Source organism: Alosa alosa, chromosome 20 (assembly GCF_017589495.1).
Source record: "Alosa alosa isolate M-15738 ecotype Scorff River chromosome 20, AALO_Geno_1.1, whole genome shotgun sequence".
Lineage (NCBI taxonomy): Eukaryota > Metazoa > Chordata > Actinopteri > Clupeiformes > Clupeidae > Alosa > Alosa alosa.
The window spans coordinates 18,555,560-18,579,000 of NC_063208.1; the positions used below are offsets into that span (position 1 = coordinate 18,555,560).

A 23,441-nucleotide genomic window follows, 5' to 3' on the forward strand; every position below is an offset into this window, starting at 1 on the left:
GTATGCAGTTAAATGTTTACTTACCATGCTCTGTTCCATTTTCACAGCAGCTGGACTTGTGTCAGATTCATCTGAATGCAAAGAGAACAGGTAACCACGGATGAGTGATAGTGCTTTCCATTCATTGACTAGAATGTGGCACAAGGATCGGCGAGTACACCTTTGCCCAGATGGAAAGAGTGTGTTAACTCAGAGGGCACCAGCTTCTCCTCTTTTTCTCTCTCTATATCGGTTTTCAGCTATTAATCTTTTTGTCCTCTTGCCATCTGTCTTTATCCATGCGATTTCTACATTTGCCTTTTCCCTCTCCCTCTCACTGTTCCTAAAAACATAGGATAGGACAGGCAGAGACCACAGCCTCTCATCACAGGCCTGAAGTGGTCGATAGACTTGAATCATAGTTTTTAAATAGGATGGCGCATTGGCGGTCCTATAGGCTAGTGGAGGATTTATCTAGCTGCTAGATTATCTAGGATCTAACAGCTACAGGAAGCCAATGAAGAGAGATGAGAAAATGAGAAAGGGCTACAATTTAACACTTCACAACAAACTGACAATATATCATAAATAGGTAATTTATGCACACGCAATACAGGAAATCTACATGTTAGGACAAAAACTAATTGCAGGTGGCTACAATAATAATGGCTAATGGCACTTATTATGACTGCCGCGCAGCAAAGCGGCGGTCATATAGGTTTAGTCAGATTTTTTTCGCATGTCCAAAATTCAGTCAAGGATTCCCGGGACACTGTAAGACCGGGTACATGAAACTTGGTGGGCATGTAACCCCACATGGATAGCATGGAACCATCGTTTTTCGTTTTGATCTGTAGCCCCACCGCTGGACTGGACCCCCCGGAAGGAGGGTAGGGCAGACACAGTTTTCTGTGAATATCTCGAGAACCGTAGGGTTTAGGAGGACCATTTTTTTTGTATGTTGATCTCAAAGGGCCATGTCAACCCATTCCATAACCACTCATTTCATGTATAGCCACCTAGTTAAACACAAAAAAGTAAAAATGAGGTGTTGTAATCGTGAGGTATCTGTGACCTAACATAGTCAAAACTGCACAAAATTGGAAGTGTAGGATCATTATGACTGAACCCTCTGAATGCACGTTACTATACACCAAGTTTAGGTGGAATTCGCTCATGGGGGGCCACACAATAAATTAATTTATGTTACTATACACCAACTGGCTTTGTAGGTGGCGGAGACAGTTTTTCTGTGAATTTCTCGAGAACCAGTGGGGCCTAGGAGGTCCACCTTTTTTTTTTTATGTTGGTCTTAAGGGGCATGTCAACCTACCCCATTACCACTTATTTCATGTATAGCGCCACCTAGTTAAAATTTAAAAAGCAAAACATTAGGTGTTTTCATCACAATATCTCTGGCTGACATGGTCAAAACTGCAACGAAATTGAAAGTGTAGGATCATTATGACACCCTCCAATGCATGCCAAGTTTCGTGGACTTTTGTTCATGGGGGGGCCTTACAATAAAATAATTTATGTGTACATTTAGTGACCAGACACCAACAAGGATTCCGGGACACTGAAAGACCGGGAACATTTTAAACTTGGTGGGTATGTAACCCCACATGGATAGCATGGAACCATCATTTTTCGTTTTGATCTGTAGCCCCCCCGCTGGACTGGACCCCCCGAAAAGAGGGTAGGGCAGACACAGTTTTCTGTGAATATCTTGAGAACCGTAGGGCCTAGGATGACCAATTTTTTGCATATGTTTGCCTCCAGGGGTCATGTAAACCCATTCCAAATGCACACATGTGCATAAACAGATACACACGCACACACATACATTCACAGTAATCCTACGTATGACACATACTCACACAGTAGACATATATGCATGCACATGCACACACACAGGCACACAGCAAAGTGGTTTATCCCAGTGTAAAATGGTAGAAAGGTTCACAAAAGTTCACAAAGGTTCAACCTATGCCTGCCCTCGGCATATTCTCAGGAGTTCTCTCTCCTTCATCCTGTCTGGGTCAACTACTTCGTCCTATCTGCGTGAACTACTAAAAGTTACCAACTCAAGTCATTATATGCGGGTCTCAATGCAAATTAATCTGGCTTCTACACAGATAGGCTTTTGTCCTATGTATATGATAATTCAGTTAACCTCACACCTTTGGCTGGGATGGTTTTCGATTAGCTTACCCCCAAAAACCATTCTATGATCATTGGTGTTTCACACCTCACCTGAGGGGTATTCCAGAAAGGAGGTTTAACAAACACTGAGATAAAACTTAACCTCTGGTTTGTCTGAACCTGTGGCGACTAAACCCGAGCTGTCGGTTCCAAAACACCGGTTACCAGTTAGTTCAATCAACCCTGTGTTAGATAACCTAGAGAGGCATCATCTATTGAGAGTCGAAACCATGAGTGAAACCGGCAAAAGGAATTGAGCACCGTATTTTTTAGAGGCGGAGTAGTCGAGGCTTACGAGGAGGAGAGAACTGTAACAACAAAAAAAAAATACTTAAGCCAAGCGTCGAGACCTTTGCTTGGCAGAGAATAGCCTAACTGACCGTGTAAATGCTTTATGTTTAAGATAGCCTATTTAATGTCAAAAAAGAACAATTAAATAATTCACTGGACATCACGTATTGTATTGACTGCTTTGAATGATGCTTTCTTAAACTAGCCTAGTTGTCACAGATTGAGTGGGCCATAGAATTCTTTGAGAATCCCAAATGTAATTTTCTATTTAACGCAGGTCCCGCAGCTGTGGGCCAAGTTAAACTTTTGCGCCCATCATCGAAGGGTGAATGTCGGAAGGCATGGGTAGCCTATTGGACACATTTCTCGTGCACATTTGGAAAATTTAATAAGTGATGCTGACCTGCCAGTTGGTGAAACTACACTTTAATGATCCTCGTGGGTTTGTGTCCAGGAATGGCGAATGACGCTACAGGAACTGCTTTAGCGCAAGGCAAACTTCACGCACCGACCGACAGCTTGTCGATATGCTCTCGTCTCAACACTACAAAAAACTCCCAGTCGGAGAGTGTGTAGCCTATTAAAAAAATATTTTATCCCAAATGCCATCAGCATTCTTAACCAAACTTAGTGACAATATGCATACCCGGCTGAGCTGTACAGCTATATTTAAACTTATTTATTAATTTTCTATAGGCTGTTTCCCATTTTTTGTACTGTACTCGTTTTAATTAGCCTATATCTTCAATGTGTCTGAGATGTTGTTTGTCCATCTGTCTGGTGAGCCAAACACAAATGTCCATATGGTGTAGGCTAGCTAGCCTACATTAAAGATTTATTTTATTCTATTCTAATCCACCATGCGTAATGTAGGGATGGAGAATGCTTTTCAAGTAGCCTATATTTAGGATTCAGCTGAAAACTCTGGCGCTCTTGAAAAAACTTCGTTTGGAAAAGAATGGATAGGCTATCATGTGATGTTGTGGTCTTATGCCCATCCACGGATGAATATTACATGATTTTGTGCTTCTTTGTCAATCGGACCTTCGCCAAAATGAAACGCCATTAAGCGTGACAAGTGTAAAATACCGCCTGATTGAACATGCACTAAAAATAACCGAACATAATCTGAACAAAACTTACCCCCTACCAGGTTAAGTTCAGAGCCTATGTTACCATAGTTACTTACATAGCCTGATCATTTTTGAGCTTTCTGGAACTGAAATCCCAGGTTTACCGCTGACTCTGGGTTAACATACCCAGTTAAGCCAGTAAACCTGCTTTCTGGAATACCCCCCTGGCGGCAAACTGTCTGGCCTGCCATCAGAACATCAGAACTTTATCTTGGTTGGAGAAATGATACTCATACAATTCGGCAGGATTCATTTAAACAACTCTCAGCAGTAAATAGTGTGAATCGTGACACAACAAAATAGATGACAGAGTATAGGAAATCACGATGTCGCACAGCACTAAATACATCTGGTTGAATTAGTGGGCAAGATAGTCTTTGGCTTTGCTTTTCCAATCTATTCAGTTGAATGCAGGACACACCAGACTGCACATTGCCTGTTATTTTAAAGACTATTGAATGTGAAGGTGCAGATTAACCCTTGAATTCTACAAAAGTATTAAAAATGACTGTGAAACAAAAAAAATATTTTACCACAATCCATGAAGTTTTCATCGTCATGATTCTCCTCATCACCATCACCCATATCAGCATCCGCTATCTGTATGACAGGGGTCTGTTCCCTATGGCCTGAATCTTCATTCTCAGAATCTGAGTCTCGGTACTCAATAGCCATCTTTTTGTAGAAGCCCTTCCACACCGCCTCACACTCCAGCACAGACCTGTAAGTAGAACACAAATGAGCTGCTATATTCATTGTTCTAAATTGCTATCAAAACAAACTGATATGGGAGACACCATTTCTCATATAGTCTACCAGCCAGCACTCACATTTTCTCTCCCATATTTTCAAGGAAACTCGTGCAATTTAAATGACTCAAACTATTTTATGAGTAGGCTAGCCGTTTTACACAGATCCAGTTTTGTTTGTTTTTCTGACGTCCCACGCCAAGTTGCCAGACTGCGTATGAAATCTACAGTCACATTACTCACATAATCCACAATCGTTTTACAGTTTCAAACCATCTATTTCCACAACCTGGAAAGCAAAAACTCGATGGAGGCTAATGAACATGCACCCAGAGTGTAGCACAGCACTGTAGCCATCTTGCAGCTCTAGCTGCAGTAACTCGAGCTAGGTTTGTTTGTTTGTTTGTTTAATTTAAGGCCATTTCAGCAACTAAGGCTATTTAATGACCAGAGCATTGTGTGTTATAGAAACTTAAATATGTTTTTTAAAATCTCTGCTAGTAAGATATTCTGAAACCCTTAAATGGTGGGACCTTACCAAAAACATCAGCTATAGAATTTTTATGATAAAATTGTTACTCAAAGCTAGGTAGAACAGATAGATTCTTTTTCTTTTTCATACCGACAGTACTCGGTGACCACAATAAATAGAGTTATATGTGAAAAAAAATAAATAAATAAATAAATAAATAAATAAATAAAAAAAAAAAAAAAAAAAAAAAAAAAAAAAAATCACTGGAATTCTCCATTATATGCTATTATAATGTTTCACACATAACTGGTTAAATAAAAAGTCTAGGCTATATGGAAACATTTTTACAATGTCACACAAAGGGGGAGGGGAAAATGGACTTTTCAGCATGAGCCTGTCTCTCTCAGCCCCTACCATCAAATCACTTTGTCTGCTGTCCACATGACTGTGGTCAACATCTACAGCTTATAACTTATTCCCTGTTATACTTAAATAACAATATATATTCTTTTTTCTTTCGCAGGTCGCACTACGCGCAAGGAAAAAAAGTCCCATCTGAAACACTGTCAGCTGCTCCAAACGTTGTGTAATCAAATACACCGGTATGGCGGTATATTAAAAATTCATATCATAACAAAAATATACACCGGTATACGGCGTGAACTGGTATACCGCCCAGCACTACCCCTGTGTCATCTGAAACCCCCTCTGTAGGAATGTAAGGTATCTGATGGTGACCCCATGGGGCATGGCTTAGGTTGAGAGGTTCTTGTAAACATCATTATTTCTGTTAAATACCAGCTGGTTAGATGATCACTGGTAATGTGGCATCTTGTGATTTTCCGTGGATGTGTGTTAAGGGTATAATAACTGGCTTCACCCAGAGATGTGTGGGATTGTTACTTGACATTTGCTGTGGGTAACAGTCTCCCGGTATTGAGAATCTCACACCAGTTGTCTTGGGAGTAATTTTGACCACACTGGCACCCCTCTTGCAAGTGTATCTCATAAGTCATCTTTGCTGCTGTCTGTGATAGTCGTTGTTTAGCCAGAATTTAGATGAAATACGTGAACACCTATAATTGTGTTTACGGGACATATGTAGTACTTGGTCTACAAGATTCTGCTGTTGATGTTTTTTAGTTTGCAGCACAGAATATGATCAGAAAGCCACACAAATGGTTGAATAATTTCAGGGAGTTTACAGCTGTTGCCAAGGGAGTTAAGAGCTGCTGCGGCCTTTGTCTCCTGCAGACTGGATTATTGCAACACACTTCTCATCGGGATCCCTAGCAAAGGCCTTCAAAGACTGCAATACATCCAGAACTCTGCTGCAAGCATCCTGGTAAGAGTGTGGAAATATGAACACATCACCCCTTATCCTTCACTCACTGCACTGGCTTCCTGTCACCGCTAGAATAGATTACCGGTACAAGGTCTCCCTTCTCACTCACCAGTGCATCCATGGAAATACTCCCCTCTACTTCAAAGAGCTACTCAGCCCACTAACCCGCCTCCACAGGCCCCAGGGCCAAATTAAGGACAATGGGTGATGGGAGCCTTCTGCCCCGCTGTCCCTCGCCTCTGGAATGCCCTCCCAGACACCCGAGGGCCCCACAGTCTACAGACGGTTTTAAAAGGGGACTAAACTTTTATTTTTAGTAGAGCATTTTGACATCTGCTTTTATATTGACCTTTTTTACTTTGATGGCTACTGCCGTTTATGGTTATGGTATTTAGCAGACGCTTTTGTCGTTGACGTTTTTGTCGTTCTCTTATTTTTTCGTTTTTTTGTATTGTTTTATTTAGTTTTAATGTAGCACTTTGAGGTTTCTTGCAAATGTAAAGTGTGTTACAAATAAAATGTATTATATTATTATTCTGGCACAAGTCCATACAGACCAAGCACTTAAGAAACTGTCGTGGAAAATGTCAACTTCAAAATCCAATTAACAATTAACACTAAACTATATACTAATTAGCACTTCTGGAACAAGGTGTCCGAAGGAGACAATGCAGACAGGAGATCTCTGAAGACTGTTGATCTTCATTCACCGTATTGCAGTGATAGCACAGCCCAAACAATGTCCACACCAACCGTCAAGCAATAGGGCGAAGATGAGATGTCATCAGCTGGCGGCCCCAGATGAGACCTGACCTATAGATGGTTGTAGCCTATCTTTTATACCCCTTGGCCCTCGAGAACTGCCCCCTTCTCGCACCATTCCACAATGGGAACTGTCAATTATATTGGTGGAAACCATCTTCCTATCATGCATAAAAATATATGCAGAACTGTGTAGCCTTGGGTTTTTCTGGTTCTTTCCAGTTGGTAGTAAGAAGGGCTTTCTTATCTTGTTTACTTCATAGCAGACAGTGTCCACCTGGTACTTGTCTCCACCAGCTGATGACATCACCTCTCCCTTGACCATCTAATGAGAGGATGTCTTCTCCTGGTATCTACAGTACTTTCCCGCACCCCACCCCTCTGGCAGTTGGTCTGGTCTGCTCAAGATATGTAATAACCTTGAGACGCTTACAATAAATGCAGTAATATTAAAACTCATGAAACCATGAATGCATCCTTTGAATCATGAAAAAACACCGAAAAACTACACAAGACGATTAGCAACATAGAAATCATGTATCCAGAGCTATTTTATACAGTCTATGATCCAGAGACAGCCTTGATAATCACTGGGGAATTCCACCAAGTGTCTCTGAAAAGTATTACTAAAATATCTCCAACAGATTGCTGAAAACACACAAGATCGTGTAATGTCCCCCTGCTACTCTATCTTTTTTAGAATAAAGGACAACTCCAGTTTAAGAACAACATAAGTAGGTTCTATTGTTAAATGATAACGAGTGTAAACTTTCGTTGGGGACTAAAGAGTAACTATTATGTCAGACAAATCTTTCTGGACTCTATAATCATCCCCCAAACACTGGTGACCAAATTGTCAGTACTTGGACTAACCACAACACTCTGCACCTGGATCTTAGACTTTCTAACAAACAGACCAACAATCTGTCAGGATCCACATCATCATCCTCAACACCGGCGCCCCACAAGGATGTGTCCTGAGCCACCTACAGTATACTCTGCTGATGCACATCTCAAATGATCTGGAATGGAGCTACAACACAACATGCCTTGTAAATAAAGCCCACCAGGCCCCACTTCTTGAGGAAGTTGAAGCAGACTGGTCTGTGTCCTACCATTCTCACATCCTTGTACTGGTGCGGAGTGGAGAGCATTATCTATCCCTAGATTCATACGCTTGCGTTACATTACTGCATGCCGGTGGGTTGTCTCGATCCTGTCCGTTGGTGCAGCAAAAGTTGAACAATGGATGACGTAAGCCCATGTAAAGTGAATGAGATGCGTCTCCAGCACTGAATTCAACGAGCTGACCATAGGCTGCTCCTGATACCCTGCACTTATGGACTTTAAGTACCCTAAACACTGCTGTTATTCACTGTTTTACCCATCTTTAATTTGTTTTGCTATTTATTTATATTCATTAGGGGCGGGGGATCCTTGAAGCCTTGAATCCTATGTGAAGACATTAAGGATGAGGATGCAACATTAAGGATGAGAATGCAACAGAGACTATAGAGACTCACCCATGCACACTTTCATAAAGAAAGCGGGAACGATGAAGTGTTTTCTCCCTCTGAGTGATCCATTTGGCTGTCTGTGCATTGTGGTCTTTCCGCTGTTTTACTTCGCTGTTCTCCAGCACTGCCGCTTCCACACACCGCTGAAGCTCATCCATTCTAAAGAGGATAATCTGTGTAAACAACTAATGGATTTTTAACACATTTGTTGGGTGTAGTGACTTGAGCAGGTGATGTAAAACATGCACTAGAACCCAGAATTGGAGCCGCGACCATAGGAAGCAGGGAAAACATTGTCGACTACCAAAATAATCGTTAGGTTCAGCCCTACCCCAAATTTCCAGTCAATTCCAATAAATTCACATTAATTCTCATAATTTCCTTTAACGTTAATTCCATGAGGGTTTCCAACTGGACTATTACCAAAATTCCACAGCTGAACTTTCCTGGATTCATGGAATGTTCCACCCCTTTGCAACCCTAGATATAATATAATCATCTGTCAGTTCTCATAAAATGACATTTTATGAGAACTGTCAGCTCCTAGACCAGGGGTTCCCAACCTTTTTTGGCAGGTGACCCTATTTTGATGTCACAAAACGTTGTCGACCCCAATCATTCACATGTTGCAAGAGAAAATCATATCTTCTATAACATCCAGACAAAAACGATACTTTGATTTTCCCCAAATGTCCTTGCACGCCTGGTTGTTTTGCTACTTTGTTTTGAACATTGATCAAACATTATGCCGTCAATCAAACATTCATATGTCTAACTTTATTTTTACTTAGCTATATTGTAATGAAGGATCAGTTCATTAACTTGGATATCATAGGGTTATTAATATATAGTTTTTATGTAATTACATTACATTTAGCAGACACTTCTTGACCAAAGAGTAATGTACTAGTCAATTGTAAGATATGATTGTAAGATTAGGGGCCTACTGGTTAGCACTTCGGACCTGTAACCGGAGGGTTGCCAGTTCGAACCCCGACCAGTAGGCACGGCTGAAGTGCCCCTGAGCAAGGCACCTAACCCCTCACTGCTCCCTGAGCGCCGCTGTTGATGCAGGCAGCTCACTGCGCCGGGATTAGTGTGTGCTTCGCCTCACTGTGTGTACACTGTGTGCTGTGTGCGTTTCACTAATTCACGGATTGGGATAAATGCAGAGACCAAATTTCCCTCACGGGATCAAAAGAGTATATATACTTATACTTATACCCAGTATCTCAGCGGACCCCATTTGAATTTCAGGCGACCCTATTTGGGGTCCCGACCCCAAGGTTGGGAAACGATGTCCTAGACAGTCGGGTCTTTCTTTTACTGTCTTGTCAGTTCACATCTTACATCTGCCACAGGAAGTTCCCCTACCAGTCAATGGCCAGAAAAGGCAGAAGTGGGTAAAAGGTCTGTCTGTTACCAAATACCAAATGAAATTTAATGAAATATAATTTCGCAATCATACCGCAAATCAAATCGCAACATCTCTCAGAAAATTCGCAACAATATTTCCCCAAATAGTGCAGCCCTAGTAAACATGACTTCATAATGCTGTAACTTGTTGGGTCGCGGACGTCTAATCACGCCGTGATTCTTCCTGTGAATTAAATGATTGAGGAAAGTAAACGCGTTAGCGTTTATATTACTGTTCATATACAAACAAAGGTTATATATAAACAATATAAACAACAGTACCAGACATGGCAAGGTGTCTCTTGATTGAGCATAAAAGCAGACGTTAGGTTACAAGAACGACCATTGAATTGAATAACTGAACCATTAACATTATTCGGATAAATGCGTTCTAAAAATCCCACGATGGCATTTAATGAGTCTACATTAAATAATCCCAAATAACTTTTAACATGCATGAATTCACATGTGGAAAGGTTAACTATAGCCTGAGCCGTTCAGTGAACGCCACTTGGATAACGTTATCAAAAACACAGGCAACACTTCGCAAAAGGCTAGAAGTTCAGTATGTCTTACCCCAAAAGAAGGAAGATAGAAGTGTGTTCGATGAACTGTGAAGTTAAGTAAAGTGTACTTCCATAACCATTAGGCTATTATCAATAAACTCTGTAGTAACTTTGTCAGAAATATGCGCGCTAGGATCATGCCCAATCCCTTCCCAGGTCAACGGAAGTGGCCACACGCGCATGCTCACATTACATGCTAACCCTCTGCAGCGTTGCCTTAGCCTGGCGAGCCAGACCAGAGCATAGACATAATATACATAGACGCCGCATTGGCTGCTGGAAACAAGAAATGCGGCCGCCATCTTAGACCGGTCATACTCCTCGTTGCGTTGCAGCAGAAGACACAAGATGACAGCACTGTGCAGCATGTTCCTTCTCAAATCGGCGGACCATACTCGGGGGATTTACTTTTCACAAGTAAGATTTAACATAACCGTACTATTGGTTGTATTTTGTGAATAGAATATTACCAGAGCTGAGAAGGAGCAATCTTTGATATTACTGTATGAAAATCGTAGCCATCTAGCTAGGCTATGTTTACTCGGTGTTCACCCGGCTATGAACTGAGACTTGATAAGTCATATTCCATAACACTGACTTAGATTACAACTGACATAAGAAGGCTATTGTAGAAATAAATCATACTAGATTTGGCCGGCGAATTTTACACAAGTGACACAGACTAGCCTATTGGGCAATCGCTAGCTGCTACTTGTAGCCTAAGTGTGTTGGTGGTAGCCTCACTATTTCCTGAATAAAGTAACTTTTCAATAGCTCAACTTCTTTATTTATCAAGTAGCTTAGCCAGACAAGCTACACTTTTCTTGTCATGTGAAATTAGCACAATTTAAAGTAGCTTCCTATGTAGTGAACTAGCCTACTGCTGTGTTTGTGTTAGGCTACTAATACATTTGCCTGGGTGGTAGTTTTGTGTAGTGTTTTATTCATGGCAGAGTAACTGATAGTTTAGCTCACTAAAATTTCGAAGTAGCTTGCCCAACACTGTATTATTCACATGTCATTTTCCCTAACAAGAATAAGATGCCTCTCAAATTCCTTTTAATTCATTTATTTATTATTTTGTATCTCTCCAGAACAACTGCCTTGTTCAAGAAGACTGTGAATGAACTGAACGGTCTCCTCACACCCCTGGAACTGAGGAAGGTGCAGCTCTTCATTGCAGTACTGCAGGGCATCTGCTACACTGTGACTGAATGTTTGATTTATGAGCTCCACCTTCATCACCTGCATTCGCCACTCTGTGTCCCATTTTCCCATCGTCTGGTTGACTCAGTCCTCTTTTATGGAGTTTACCCAGTTTACTATGCCATCTTATTTGCCCACCTGCTGTCTGAAGCACTTTTGTTCTCAGCCAAAGTGTACCCAAGCAATTTTAGCAAGGTGGGAACATACAAAATGACATGCACCAGTTGTCGAAATCATAGAACCAACTGCATGACGGTAACTCTGTCTCACTGAGCCTGTGAAGACACTCCCTGATTCTTTACTGATTGCAATGAACGGGTTGATCTTAGCAGTTTCTAAAATGTTTCTTAATTCCTTTTTATTTAATCTCTTCATTGGGGCTGGAACCTTTCTGTGAACTGTAAATAACAGATGCTGTTGATGAACCCATTGACACTGTACAAGTGACAAGTTACCTTTTTGTCTTGAATTGATGAACTGTTACACTTACTATGCCAAACCAATGTCTGTTTTTTAAGGATCAGAAACAAACCTACAAACTTGCACTTTACAATATTTATGGAACTTGTCTAACAAATGCTGTTGATATTGAACCCAGTTACTCCATTTCCTTTATGCCACACCAATGTCTGTTCATCACTTTTTTTTTTGATGGCACTGAACTGAAAATGTTAATGGATTTTTTTCTGTAAATTTAACTCATTAAAACTTGTATCAAACCAGTTTTTGTCTATGCTGTCAAAAGTGGATTAGTTATGTTCCCAGTTTTTATATTGGATGTCATCACTTTATAATATCATATATCAGAATATTCTATTACTGTTAAGCCCACTATGAATATTAAAATACACACAACCATGGGAGGTTTACAACTTATTCTGAGTCAATTTACCCAAGTTTGTCACTAAACCACATAGGCCTACTTGGAATACCCCTCAGATGTCTGAATGGCACTGATCTCACTTAAATGTTTATGGAACCTTTCTGTGGACTGTGAATAATGCTGTTGATAGAACTTTTCTGTCAACTGTGAACTATATTTAACTCATTAAACTTGTTTCAAACTAGTTTTGTCTATGCTGTCAAACATGGATTATGTTCCCAGTTTTGATATCGGACGTCAGGTCACTTTATATCATATATCAGAATATTCTATTACTGTTAAACCCACTATGAATATTAAAATACGCTAAATCATGTGTCCTGTATCATAGCTACATGTATGACCTTTGCAGCAAAAAAAAATGCGTGAGAATCTGTTCGGTATTCAGTGAGATATGATTAATTAAGTGCGCTGACAGCTCATCTCACCGGCCAAACAGATTACACTGAGTGGAGTGGATGACCGGTCCACGATGGCGGCTCCAAATCTCGTCAGCGCCCTATGGTCAGGGCTAGTAAGGAGTAGCGGTCGATGCGGCGTCTATGTATATTATGTCTATGGACCAGAGTGGCACTGTCTGGTTACTTCCGGTTTCTGGACTGGTTGCAGTTCCTCCTCAGATTCCACTTGAGGGCGCTCGCAGGCGAGTGCAGAATGCATTGAGGTCTATGGAGTTTTACCCCTCAATATCCACTTTTCTCTGGATATAATTTTTTGAGTAGTAATTTGAATGTTGCATTCGCTAGGATAGGCAAAGAAAATACACACTGTTGATTGTTATATTTTTTGAAGTCACGTAAGTCTTCTAAAAAGCCTTTCAAATATGTCAATGATATCATTCATTAGCACAATGCTAGCGTGATATGGGCAACAACGACCCAACCTGTAAGAAATGAAAAGGACATAAGTACTCGTTCATTCAACTTTAGATCTAAAATCTATATTGAACTTGCATAAACTACAATTAAATCTATGATTCGTCCACGACAAGCAGGTGAAAGAGATACATTTAGCCATCTAGCTCCATAGACCCCCATTCAACCTGCACTCGCCCGCGATCACCCCCAGTGGAATTCTAATGGAACTGCAACCAATGTCGATACAATGAGGCTTAATAGGAAGTGCCAAGGCTCTCCGTAGACAGGCTCTGGCCAGACCCACATTAAATGTAATTTGCTGCCGCTAGGGGCGCATCTAGATTTCTAGGCTAGCGTTGCCTTGAAGTCGACAGAGAGGGAGTTAAGTCATTTAGAGACGAATGACCGTCGACAGTGGGGGCCCAAAACACCATATATCTTGGGTAGAGGGGGGTGTTGGACATATAAAGAGCTCTTTCTGCACAGGAGTAACTTTCATAGAACACCATTGTTGAAAGAAATACCTCTTCCAATCTTCACAAACGGCCCTATATCCATTTTCCCTGGACTTTTGCTAGTGCAACCAGCTGTGAATAAGAATGTGGGTTTGCAATCAAAGATCTCAGACCTGAGTCAGGTCTACTACTGCTGCAGAGTATATTTTATAGTGTCTTTGCACTCATATCCTATCCATGTGGGGTTGACATCCTGACAAAAAAAGAAAAAATGGGCCCTTCTAGACCTATTCCTTTATCTGAAAGAAATAACGTAACATTTGATCTACACATAAGATCTCTGCCTATACATTTTCAGGGCAAACACTGCTGAGGAGAAAAGAATGTTCTAGTGTCCGACGCTCATACTGAACCACTAAGGGGGTGAAATGGGTTCTTCCACTGGTTGACCTGAAACTGTTACTTGTATAATTTGTGCTTTTCAATGTTAAAAACGTACAACTATCCTTCTTTCCAACTCCAGTATCAACTAAAGAGGACACATCATTGCCATTTAGAGAGAGAGTAGGCCTAAGTTTAGACTATGCGGTAGCATTCAAAGTGAGTTGGGGATAAAGTTTATGGGGTGATACAGAAATGTTGGTACGAGCCCCCTGTTCCTCTCTGTCCTGTATTGTAAATTTCCAGTACAAGAAAAGGCCTAAGTACTATGGTGGATTTTCATGATTTAAGGGGATGTAATCATGGGTTTCATAAGGGTTTATACTAGTGTATGGGTTTTCATGTTTTAGAGGAATGTAGTCATGAGTGTCAAGTCACTGCATTTGCTGTGCAGTGTGAGGTCATTGTCAGACCAATTGTCAGAGGAGTGGGGTGAGGGGAAAAGTACTGGGGGTACCAGGATGAGAGCATCTCCTCCTTACATGGTCCAGGGAAGGGGGGTGTTATCCAGCTGGTGAGGACTGGACAGGACAGGGAGTAGGAGGCAACTGTGTCTTATGATTTAGGGCCTGTCCATCTAGGAAGAGAATCAGATAAGAAGGCCCTATTTATCCAAACTGGAAAGAACCAGAAAACCATTATTTACCTATACATTACATTCCACTAGATTTTTTGATTGTCGGTGCCGTTAAAGTAGTAAACGATTATTAATGCTAACCGGGAGCTAGTTCCAATGTACGCGGGCGGAGGAGGGTGTTAGATCTCGCTCACAACCAGTCACAACCTAACGTGATGGTAATTTTCGTGTGTGATTTCAGTGGTCTATCAAAGTAAATAGTTTGCTAGGTTCAGCCTCTTTTTAACACGAGCGTGAGAGTTTGTTGGCTTTTATTGAGATATTCGATTGCTTGCAGATTGTAGCTCATAGATAGTAATATATATATGGTATAAATCTAGTAGTATTTTTGATATATTATAAATCCAGTACATAACCCTTAACTTATAAAAAAGCCACAAGGGTTGTGCTAACCAGCACGAGGACTAGTTTAGAAAATAAAAAGTGTATAAAAAATAAACATGCAAAATACCGAATTAAACTTTGCGCGGGTGGAAAATTAAGTTTACGCCATGCGCCAGTGTACAGCCCTTTTGTTTTCTTGACATTGAGCTCCAGAAAGCAGGGGCGTGCAGAGACCTTTGAAGGAGCAGGGGCTCAAATTTTAAAAAAAGGGCACATGGAACAAAATTTTTTAGAAAACGTGTTAACTTTATTTAAAACTTAATTTTGATTACAACCCAATAGAGAATAAATTAGGCTACATGCAAATTATATCAAAATAAAACATCTTCCATCTTATTGATTAAATTCAACACAGTGAACTACCATTAGCAAGCTGGTGTCTTGCAGATCCACCTGCTGTGCATATGGCCACTGAGTGAAATGACGCTTAATGTAGCTGTAAACAGAGAACTACATGTGGAATTGGGTTAGTTAAACAACTACAGTAGCCTATGTCGTCGGCTTATGACGATTTAGAAAAGGTTTGCCTACTCTGTTTTATGAACTAGGTCTACTAACCTAAGCTAGGCTACTTTAACATAGTAGCCTAACCTAAACAGAATATGTTATGAACGTTCAGCCTTAGATTTTCGAAGCTGCCAGGTTATTGAAATGGATGGACCATGACATGGTTAAAACGGGTTTGATAGCCTACTTCATTAAACATGAAACAACTTTAAACATTTTATTCTCTATCTCTAAGCTGAATACTATTGCTTGTTCAGATAGGCTAACTGCCAAGTGACCTTGCCATGCTCCCAAACGTCTCCTGCAGCACTGTGCCTGCGTGCACCTTCTGAGAGTTCACTGAATGTATGACCTCACGGATTGGTGGCCGCAAGGCATTTCAATTAACACAGAAAATTGTTATTTTTGTAAATGTCTAATTTCACAAACTATTAATGAGACATTTTAGCGAATATTCACGTTGGAACTAGCGGAAGTATTACAAATTTTAAAAAGTAAAAAACGGGTCTTGTCAAAAGGGCACTTGGACATCAAAGGGACAAAAGGGCAGGTGCTAGAGCCCCTGTAGCCCCCCTTCTCTGCACGTGCCTGCCAGAAAGTGACTCACACTCAACAAAGGCTTTTATCTAATTTCTATAGTGGCTGTCATTGTCCTGTTCAATTAGACCTAGAGTGGTGTCATCTGCCAATTTCACTACTTGGCAACTCAAGGACTGTGGGCTGTGTAAATGGTAATTAAGAATGGTGATAGAACTGTGCCTTGGGGAGAATGTATTTGTAGTGATTTTTCCTGACTTTATGCTCGGGTTCAACTTGACAGATTGGATTCTGTTCTCAAAAATAAATAAATAAATAAACCCTGGTACCTTCATTTTTATGAGCTTTTCAACCATGATATGGTTGAATAGTGTTTAAAGCTGAACTAAAATCATAATATAAAATGTTGACGCAATGCCCACTAGTGTCCAGGTGTGTATAAATACAGTCCAGTTTAAAAACAATAGCATCTTCTGTCCCCTTCCTTTCTGGTATGCAAACTGGCAGAAAATTATTTAAAACTATTTTTTCACACACTTTCATGGCAACCGAGGTGAGGGCCACCGGTCTCATGTCATTCATACACTCCACTGCTTTCTTTTTGGGTACCGGTATGATAGGGATTCCTTCCATAAATCAGGCAAAACATCACCTAGCTCATTGCTACAGGCAGCAGCGATGGCAGCTACAGCGCTACACTCTGGGGGCATGTTCCTGAGACTGCATGTTCATGCCCCCAGAGTTTAGCGCTGTAGCTGCCTGGCTATAATATTGGGAACTGCCCAAGCTTCACTGGGCACTCTCCCTATTGTTATTGAGTAACCCCTTGGCAACAAGAAACAGCAAAGAAAAAAACTTTAACTAACAAAACCAGGTTTACCAAAATTCTGGCATTTGGCTCCTGGGCATTAACAATCTTCATGAATACAGTAAAGTGATCTCTTTTTTTTTAAAGAGATTTACAAAAGATTTACACATTTAAAGGTCAAATCTAGATTGTAATTCATTAGACCATACAACAAAACTTTTCTCACATTCCTCACGTTGTCTGCCATGTGCTCAAAAAAATGTTTGGCTCAGTAAAGGTGGCTCTAAGTGGCCCAGATCTTGGATAGCTATTAAGCTATCATTAGTCATTCATGAACGCTGCTTCAGAAAAAGCCTCAGATGCCATTCTATAGCACACACAAATGATGATTATAAGAATATTCCATAATACATTTCGAAATATTCGAAATAATTTGATATTATTAGTAAATGTGGAATGAGTAACCCAGTTCACTCACCATATTTTCATTACATTTACTGAACATGGCTGTGTCTGTGTTATCAGCTGTCTATGTTGTCCTGACTTTGGTTGTAATTTACTATATGTCCTATGATAACTATTACATTAAAAAAAACATTCAGTGTAATATTCCAACATTCATGTAATTGCAGCAACTCAACTTTTATGTTGCAACGCCTTGACTTGCATACTTATATAGAGTCGTAATATACATATATAGAGTCGTTATTTCCATGTGACCATGTGACTGGACCATAAACTCACAAGGAATCACAGCATGTGGATTTGGAGAGAACATCATTTAAAGTTTGCATGCTGAGTCAGATCCAGAGGGAGTGCTCCCAAGCTGACAGTGATTAATTTGTCATACAACTGAAACAAACTAATCTTAAGCTGCCATTAGTTATGCATGGTATATGTTGCCACATGCCCTAATAATGAAGCTAATTGTTCTCATCTTTGTCCCTCTGCCAAAGGGAAAATTACCTCGATGCCACCATCAACAAGCACCATTAATCATCAGGGTCACTTGCGAGCAATTTGTTGAATGTGACAAAAGAGTGCTTGTCATGGTTCCACATATTATCGGATGATTGCCCTTCATGAATCATGTACTTGGCCTAACATTGATATATGTACTTGGCCTAAATTGATATTATTTGAATGGGTTGATGATTGAGGCTATATTTGGAGCCAAAGATTGGAAATGTGTCTTATTTGTTCCTTTGTCTCCAAACCCATAAAGGTGTGTTTTTTTTTAACATTCCAACATAAGATTCCGTTCCGCAACAATTGAAGGTTCTAAAATTCTATGTTGAATTCAATGAACCCAGATATTCTTCAGAACGTTCATTTTCCAACATTCCCATCACTCCGGTGTGACGGTACACTTTAAGGGTAACTGGTAACAACATAATGGCTTGATACCAGGACATTTTATGCTGGCAAATGCTTGAAATATTTGCTTAACTTCACCATTATCAAATTAGTTAAGGAAGTGATTTTGCAGTTGAGAGGAAAGGGTTGATTTATGGTGATAATATTTACTGATTCTTGGAATAGATGATTTACAGCCAAACATATTTACAGTCCCTCAGTTCACCACGCCAGACATAAAACATGATTATAGGATGTTAACAATATATACATGTAAATATTGGGACAAATGGAACAAATAGCATAAACTATGTGGACATATGTGAACGAATAGGTAATTCTGAAGAGCTCAGTGAACTCAAGCATGGTATTGTTATAGGGTGCACAAAGCAAGGTCCATAAAGACATGGTTGGGTGAGTTTGCACAGAGTCCTGACTTCAACCCCATCTAAACACCTTTGGGATGAACTAACGGAGATTGCAAGCCTAGCCAACATCTGTGCCTGACCTCAGAAATGCTCTTCTGGATGACTGGGGAAAACATTCCATAGACCTTTCCAGAACAGTGGAAGCTGTTACAGCTATCCTATGCCTATATATTTAGAATGGGGATGTACATGTAATAAAGGTTCGTATTTGTGTAATGACAAGGAGTCCCAATACTTTTCTCTATAGATATATATATTATACAACAGTTAGATCCGGTCAAACTATTTATTAATTTATGATGGGACGAGAGGCATTCCATGAGTCATTATGGGAGTAATGGGAGTATCCCATCACAGCCCCACTCAAAACTTTTTACTGCTAGTAATCACTCTGCATATTGCATTGAAGTATACTCTAACTGAACCATGATGTAAAATTACGGCACATTTAATGTAATACATGTTCTTATCAGTTTTTCTGTTCATGTTTGCCTGTGGCATGCTGTAGGCCAGTGGTTCTCAAACCTTTCACAATGAGTAGGCCTACCACCTCAGAAAACTATTGGCTCTCGAAGTATCACCATTATGACTGACTGGCATTAAAATAAAATAGCCAGTTTAACATATTGTATATTGTACATACTGTTTCGCGTCGTTTGTTGCTGGCAGGTGGAGGCTTCACTAGTCACTAGTGCTGGGGGCTCATTGTCACAAACTTCAGTTTCTGCTTGACATATTCGCACTTCTCTTTCTAATACTTCCTGTTTCAAACAGTGTTGTTTTTGATCCATCATGTTCGCTTCCTTTTCCTTTGCTTGACATCACAGCTTAGCTTGTCAACCATTTGCTATAGTCCATACAGTTAAACTAGCCTAGTAGCCCTATTGACTCCTATTGGCTGATATAAAAACGAATAGGCCTACTTTTTTTCATGAAAGACAAAAAAATATTTTACATTTAACTCCAGTGATTGTGTGGTTAAGTATTTTGAATTATATATATATTTTTATATAATTTGAAGTTATTATGTCATCTATAAAAGAATCTTGGAGACTCCTGGAGTACCACTATGGAGTCTGCGTACCACCAGTGGTAACCGTACCACAATGTCAGAACCACTGCTGTAGGCCATATTATATACACTTGAGAAGTATTTATTATACCTTTATTTAACCAGGGAATATAATCTATTAATGAGATGAAGAGCTCCAGTTTTGAGTGTTTCTGCATCTCATTCCATGCAGCTGGACCACTATAACTAAAGGCTGCCTGGGCAAACTCTGATCTTACTGAGGGAACATCAAACAGAATATACCTTATAAAGTGTAAATTGTACCACGTTTTACTAGTTTTTAAGAGCTTTTCTGTTCCATTATTAAAATGGAACATCTCAAGATTGGAAATTGACCATCAACATTTTGTTATCTAAGATGGGCGTGTGTCAGGTCCCATCCGACTTACATCAATTACACCAGCAAATATTTACCCTCAAAATTTTCCCTCAACCGGGTGTGGTGACTGGTATCAAACATGTTGAATAATGCTGACAACTGATTGGTTGCTCTGGCATGCACCAAGTGTATTTAACGGAGTTCCCTTCTTGTCTTTTCATAGCACCATACCTTAAGGTAAGAGGGTCATGCATTAACCCAGCATTTTAAATGATAAATGAAACTGTTTAACAGTATTGGATGTGAGATTAGTGGATGAAGATTTAATGAGACTAATTTTAGTATACTAAAATACAAATTTTCAGGCATGCCAATTTAAAAGTTTAACAAAAATCAACTCAAGGCCTATCAAATCAGGTAGACACAGTATAAATTATGTGGCAAACATACAGTTTGAGATAATATTTTTAATAGTAACAAATGTGAATTTGTACTGTAATAAACCCCTATAACGGTGTGTTAACTCAGGCATCATGAAGGAAGTCCTAATCTGTGCTGCGACTCTCTTACTGTGTGGTACGTATTTACTGAATACTGATTGGTAACAGAGATTAGATAGATAGATAGATACTTTATTGATCCCCAAGGGGAAATTCGAAGAGGTAATCACATTAGTGAAATAGGTGAAGCACTAAGTAAAAGTAATAAAACTAACTCAGTAGGTAAAAGTAATAAAAATATTAATTGAAATAACAATTGTCAAGCTGAGTTGTATATCAGTTTTACATCTCCTTCGTAAATAATGCCTTTTTGAACATGCTGACATTAATCGTGTGTGGTTTTGGATAGACTTCTGCTTTGCAGGGCCCACGAGTAAAGGGTCTGTCCCAGCGGCGTTTAAACTGGACCTGGGAAGAGACTCAGCCGCAGGCACCTGCTGGGTCTTCGGAGACCCACACTTCCGCACGTTTGATGACTACTACTACGACTTCATGGGCAACTGCACATACACAATGGCCAAGAACTGCCATGCGGATGGAGAGCATCCTGCATTTGAAGTGGAGGTCAGAAATGAGAACCAAGCTGAAGTGCAGATAACTTTTGTTGATTCGGTCGTCATCAATGTCTATGGCTACACCATCAACATGGTCCGTGCAGAATATGGGTTTGTGATGGTAAGTGACCTTAATGTAATATGTACATGATAATAATAATAATAATAATAATAATAATAATAATAATTAATTCATTTATATAGCACTTTTCAAGCATTTAGCACAAAGTGCTTGACAAACATGAAGAGCATTTTTTCTATGCACAAAGTGCAACGAAAGTGCTTCACACACAAGACACAAACAAACAAATAACAAAAATGCCTAACAGAGCGGCGTAATCGCCAACGTACCTGTGACACCTGAAACATACATGATGCATACATTATACATGTATACTGGCCCAGTGGAATGCAACAAAGGTTTTTTAAAAACTTTAAAAATAGAAAATGACAAACTATTTTTGTATTTTTTTTGTGTATGTGAAGGTTGAAGAAAACAAATGGAGCCTTCCGGTAACTCTGGACAACGGCAAAGTCCAAATCTGTTACAGTGGTCTCACAGTTGTCCTGGAGACAGACTTTGGCCTGAGAGTGCAGTACAACTGGGGCCAGTATTTGGTGGTGAGTTTGCCTCGCAGCTTCATGGGCAGGTTGTGTGGCCTGTGTGGAAACTTCAACGGCAACAGCAAGGATGACCTCGCCACCCCTGCCGGCACTTCGGTCAGCAGTGTGGCAGAGATGGGCAAGAGCTGGAGAGTGCCAGGCATGGACGCCGGCACCCACTGCCAAGATGATTGCGCCGGCCGTTGTGCCCTGTGTGAGAGTGAGAAGGACGTTCACGTGGACATGAATGGACAGCAATTCTGTGGTCGTCTGGCCGAAACCTTTGCCGGACCCCTGAGAGAGTGTGCCAATTTGATCAAGCGCCAGGTGTACCTGGAGAACTGCCTGCATGATGTGTGTATGGGGAAGGCTATGAAGAGGTTCCTGTGTGACACAGTGCAAGTCTACACAGATGCCTGCCAGCTAGCTGGTTTCAAGGTGTTGAACTGGAGAGCATTTGCTGGCTGCCGTAAGTATTGTCATCTCTGAAGCTGACTGAGTCAATCAACTCTTCAATTCACATTAACAGTTCTGCAATGTATTAACAGTAACATTATAAGAGCAGAATAAATATGGATATGCAGTATGAACAATATAGAGATATGTACAGTATGTACAGGTATGTGCAGTGTATTAACAGTAACATTATAAGAGTAAGTGCAGTATTAACAGTATAGACAGATATGGATAGTTGACTATGGTGCATAGTCTACAGTATGATAGCATTAACATTATAATAGCAGTAAAATATTGGTATGTATAAGTGTAGTTAGAGTATGTACATTTTGTAATGTAAATAGAATGCTATGGGTGGGATAGGGTAGTGGCACCGCCTTGTTGTCCCTGTCAAGTGGTCCATGGTCGCGGTGCAGCTCAACAGGCTAGGAGGCGTCAGTGGTGGTGGTGTTAGTAGGTTGTGGGGGGGGGTTGCTAGTTAGTTGGTTGTCACCTAGGTGCAGAGTTAGTGTTCAGGGTGACAGCCATAGGGAATAAGCTTCCTCTGAACCTGTTGGTCTGGGTGCGGAGAGACCTGTAACACACCTCCTGGAGGGAAGTGGGGTGAACAGTCTGTGGTTGGGGTGAGAACAGTATATGCTGCTATGCCTACCTTGAACTTGGTCCTGTCCTTGTTGGATATATAGTACTCTTTTTTAAGTTTTTATGTTCTATCATTTCCTCTATTAATAGTAATGTGTGTACAAGAGAATCATTTCTTTTTTCGGATTGATAACTATTTCTCTGTTGGCCAGAAGATGGCAGTATATTATCACTCATGATCATACATTTGAACTGATGGATGGCTCCTATTCACTCACAGCTGCTTTGTGTTGTTGGTTTCCTTCCTTCAGCTCTTCCTGAATGCCCCAAGAACAGCCATTATGAGCTGTGTGGCAACGCCTGCCCAGCCACCTGTGGAGACCCTGACGCTCCCAGTAGATGCGAGGCCTATTGCGTGGAG

General features: G+C 40.4%; 1 protein-coding gene across 5 annotated transcripts in view; it reads right to left on the reverse strand.

Annotated features, from left to right (window-relative positions):
• Positions 1–19,596, reverse strand: part of setdb1a (SET domain bifurcated histone lysine methyltransferase 1a) — a 42,018-nt gene extending 22,422 nt beyond the window's left edge. Inside the window, exons 1-5 of one of the 5 annotated variants that reach the window (XM_048229812.1) lie at positions 10,446–10,607; positions 9,678–9,823; positions 8,460–8,612; positions 4,142–4,329; positions 25–71 (exon numbers count right to left, since the gene is read on the reverse strand). In XM_048229812.1, coding sequence (XP_048085769.1) covers positions 25–71; positions 4,142–4,329; positions 8,460–8,611 — 387 coding nt within the window. In that variant the 5' untranslated portion in view covers position 8,612; positions 9,678–9,823; positions 10,446–10,607. Of the gene's footprint in view, positions 1–24; positions 72–4,141; positions 4,330–8,459; positions 8,639–9,677; positions 9,824–10,445; positions 10,608–19,577 lie in introns of those variants that run through there. The other 4 variants (XM_048229813.1, XM_048229809.1, XM_048229811.1 and 1 more) reach the window with 4 other exon arrangements.
• Positions 19,597–23,441: the final 3,845 nt, after the last annotated feature.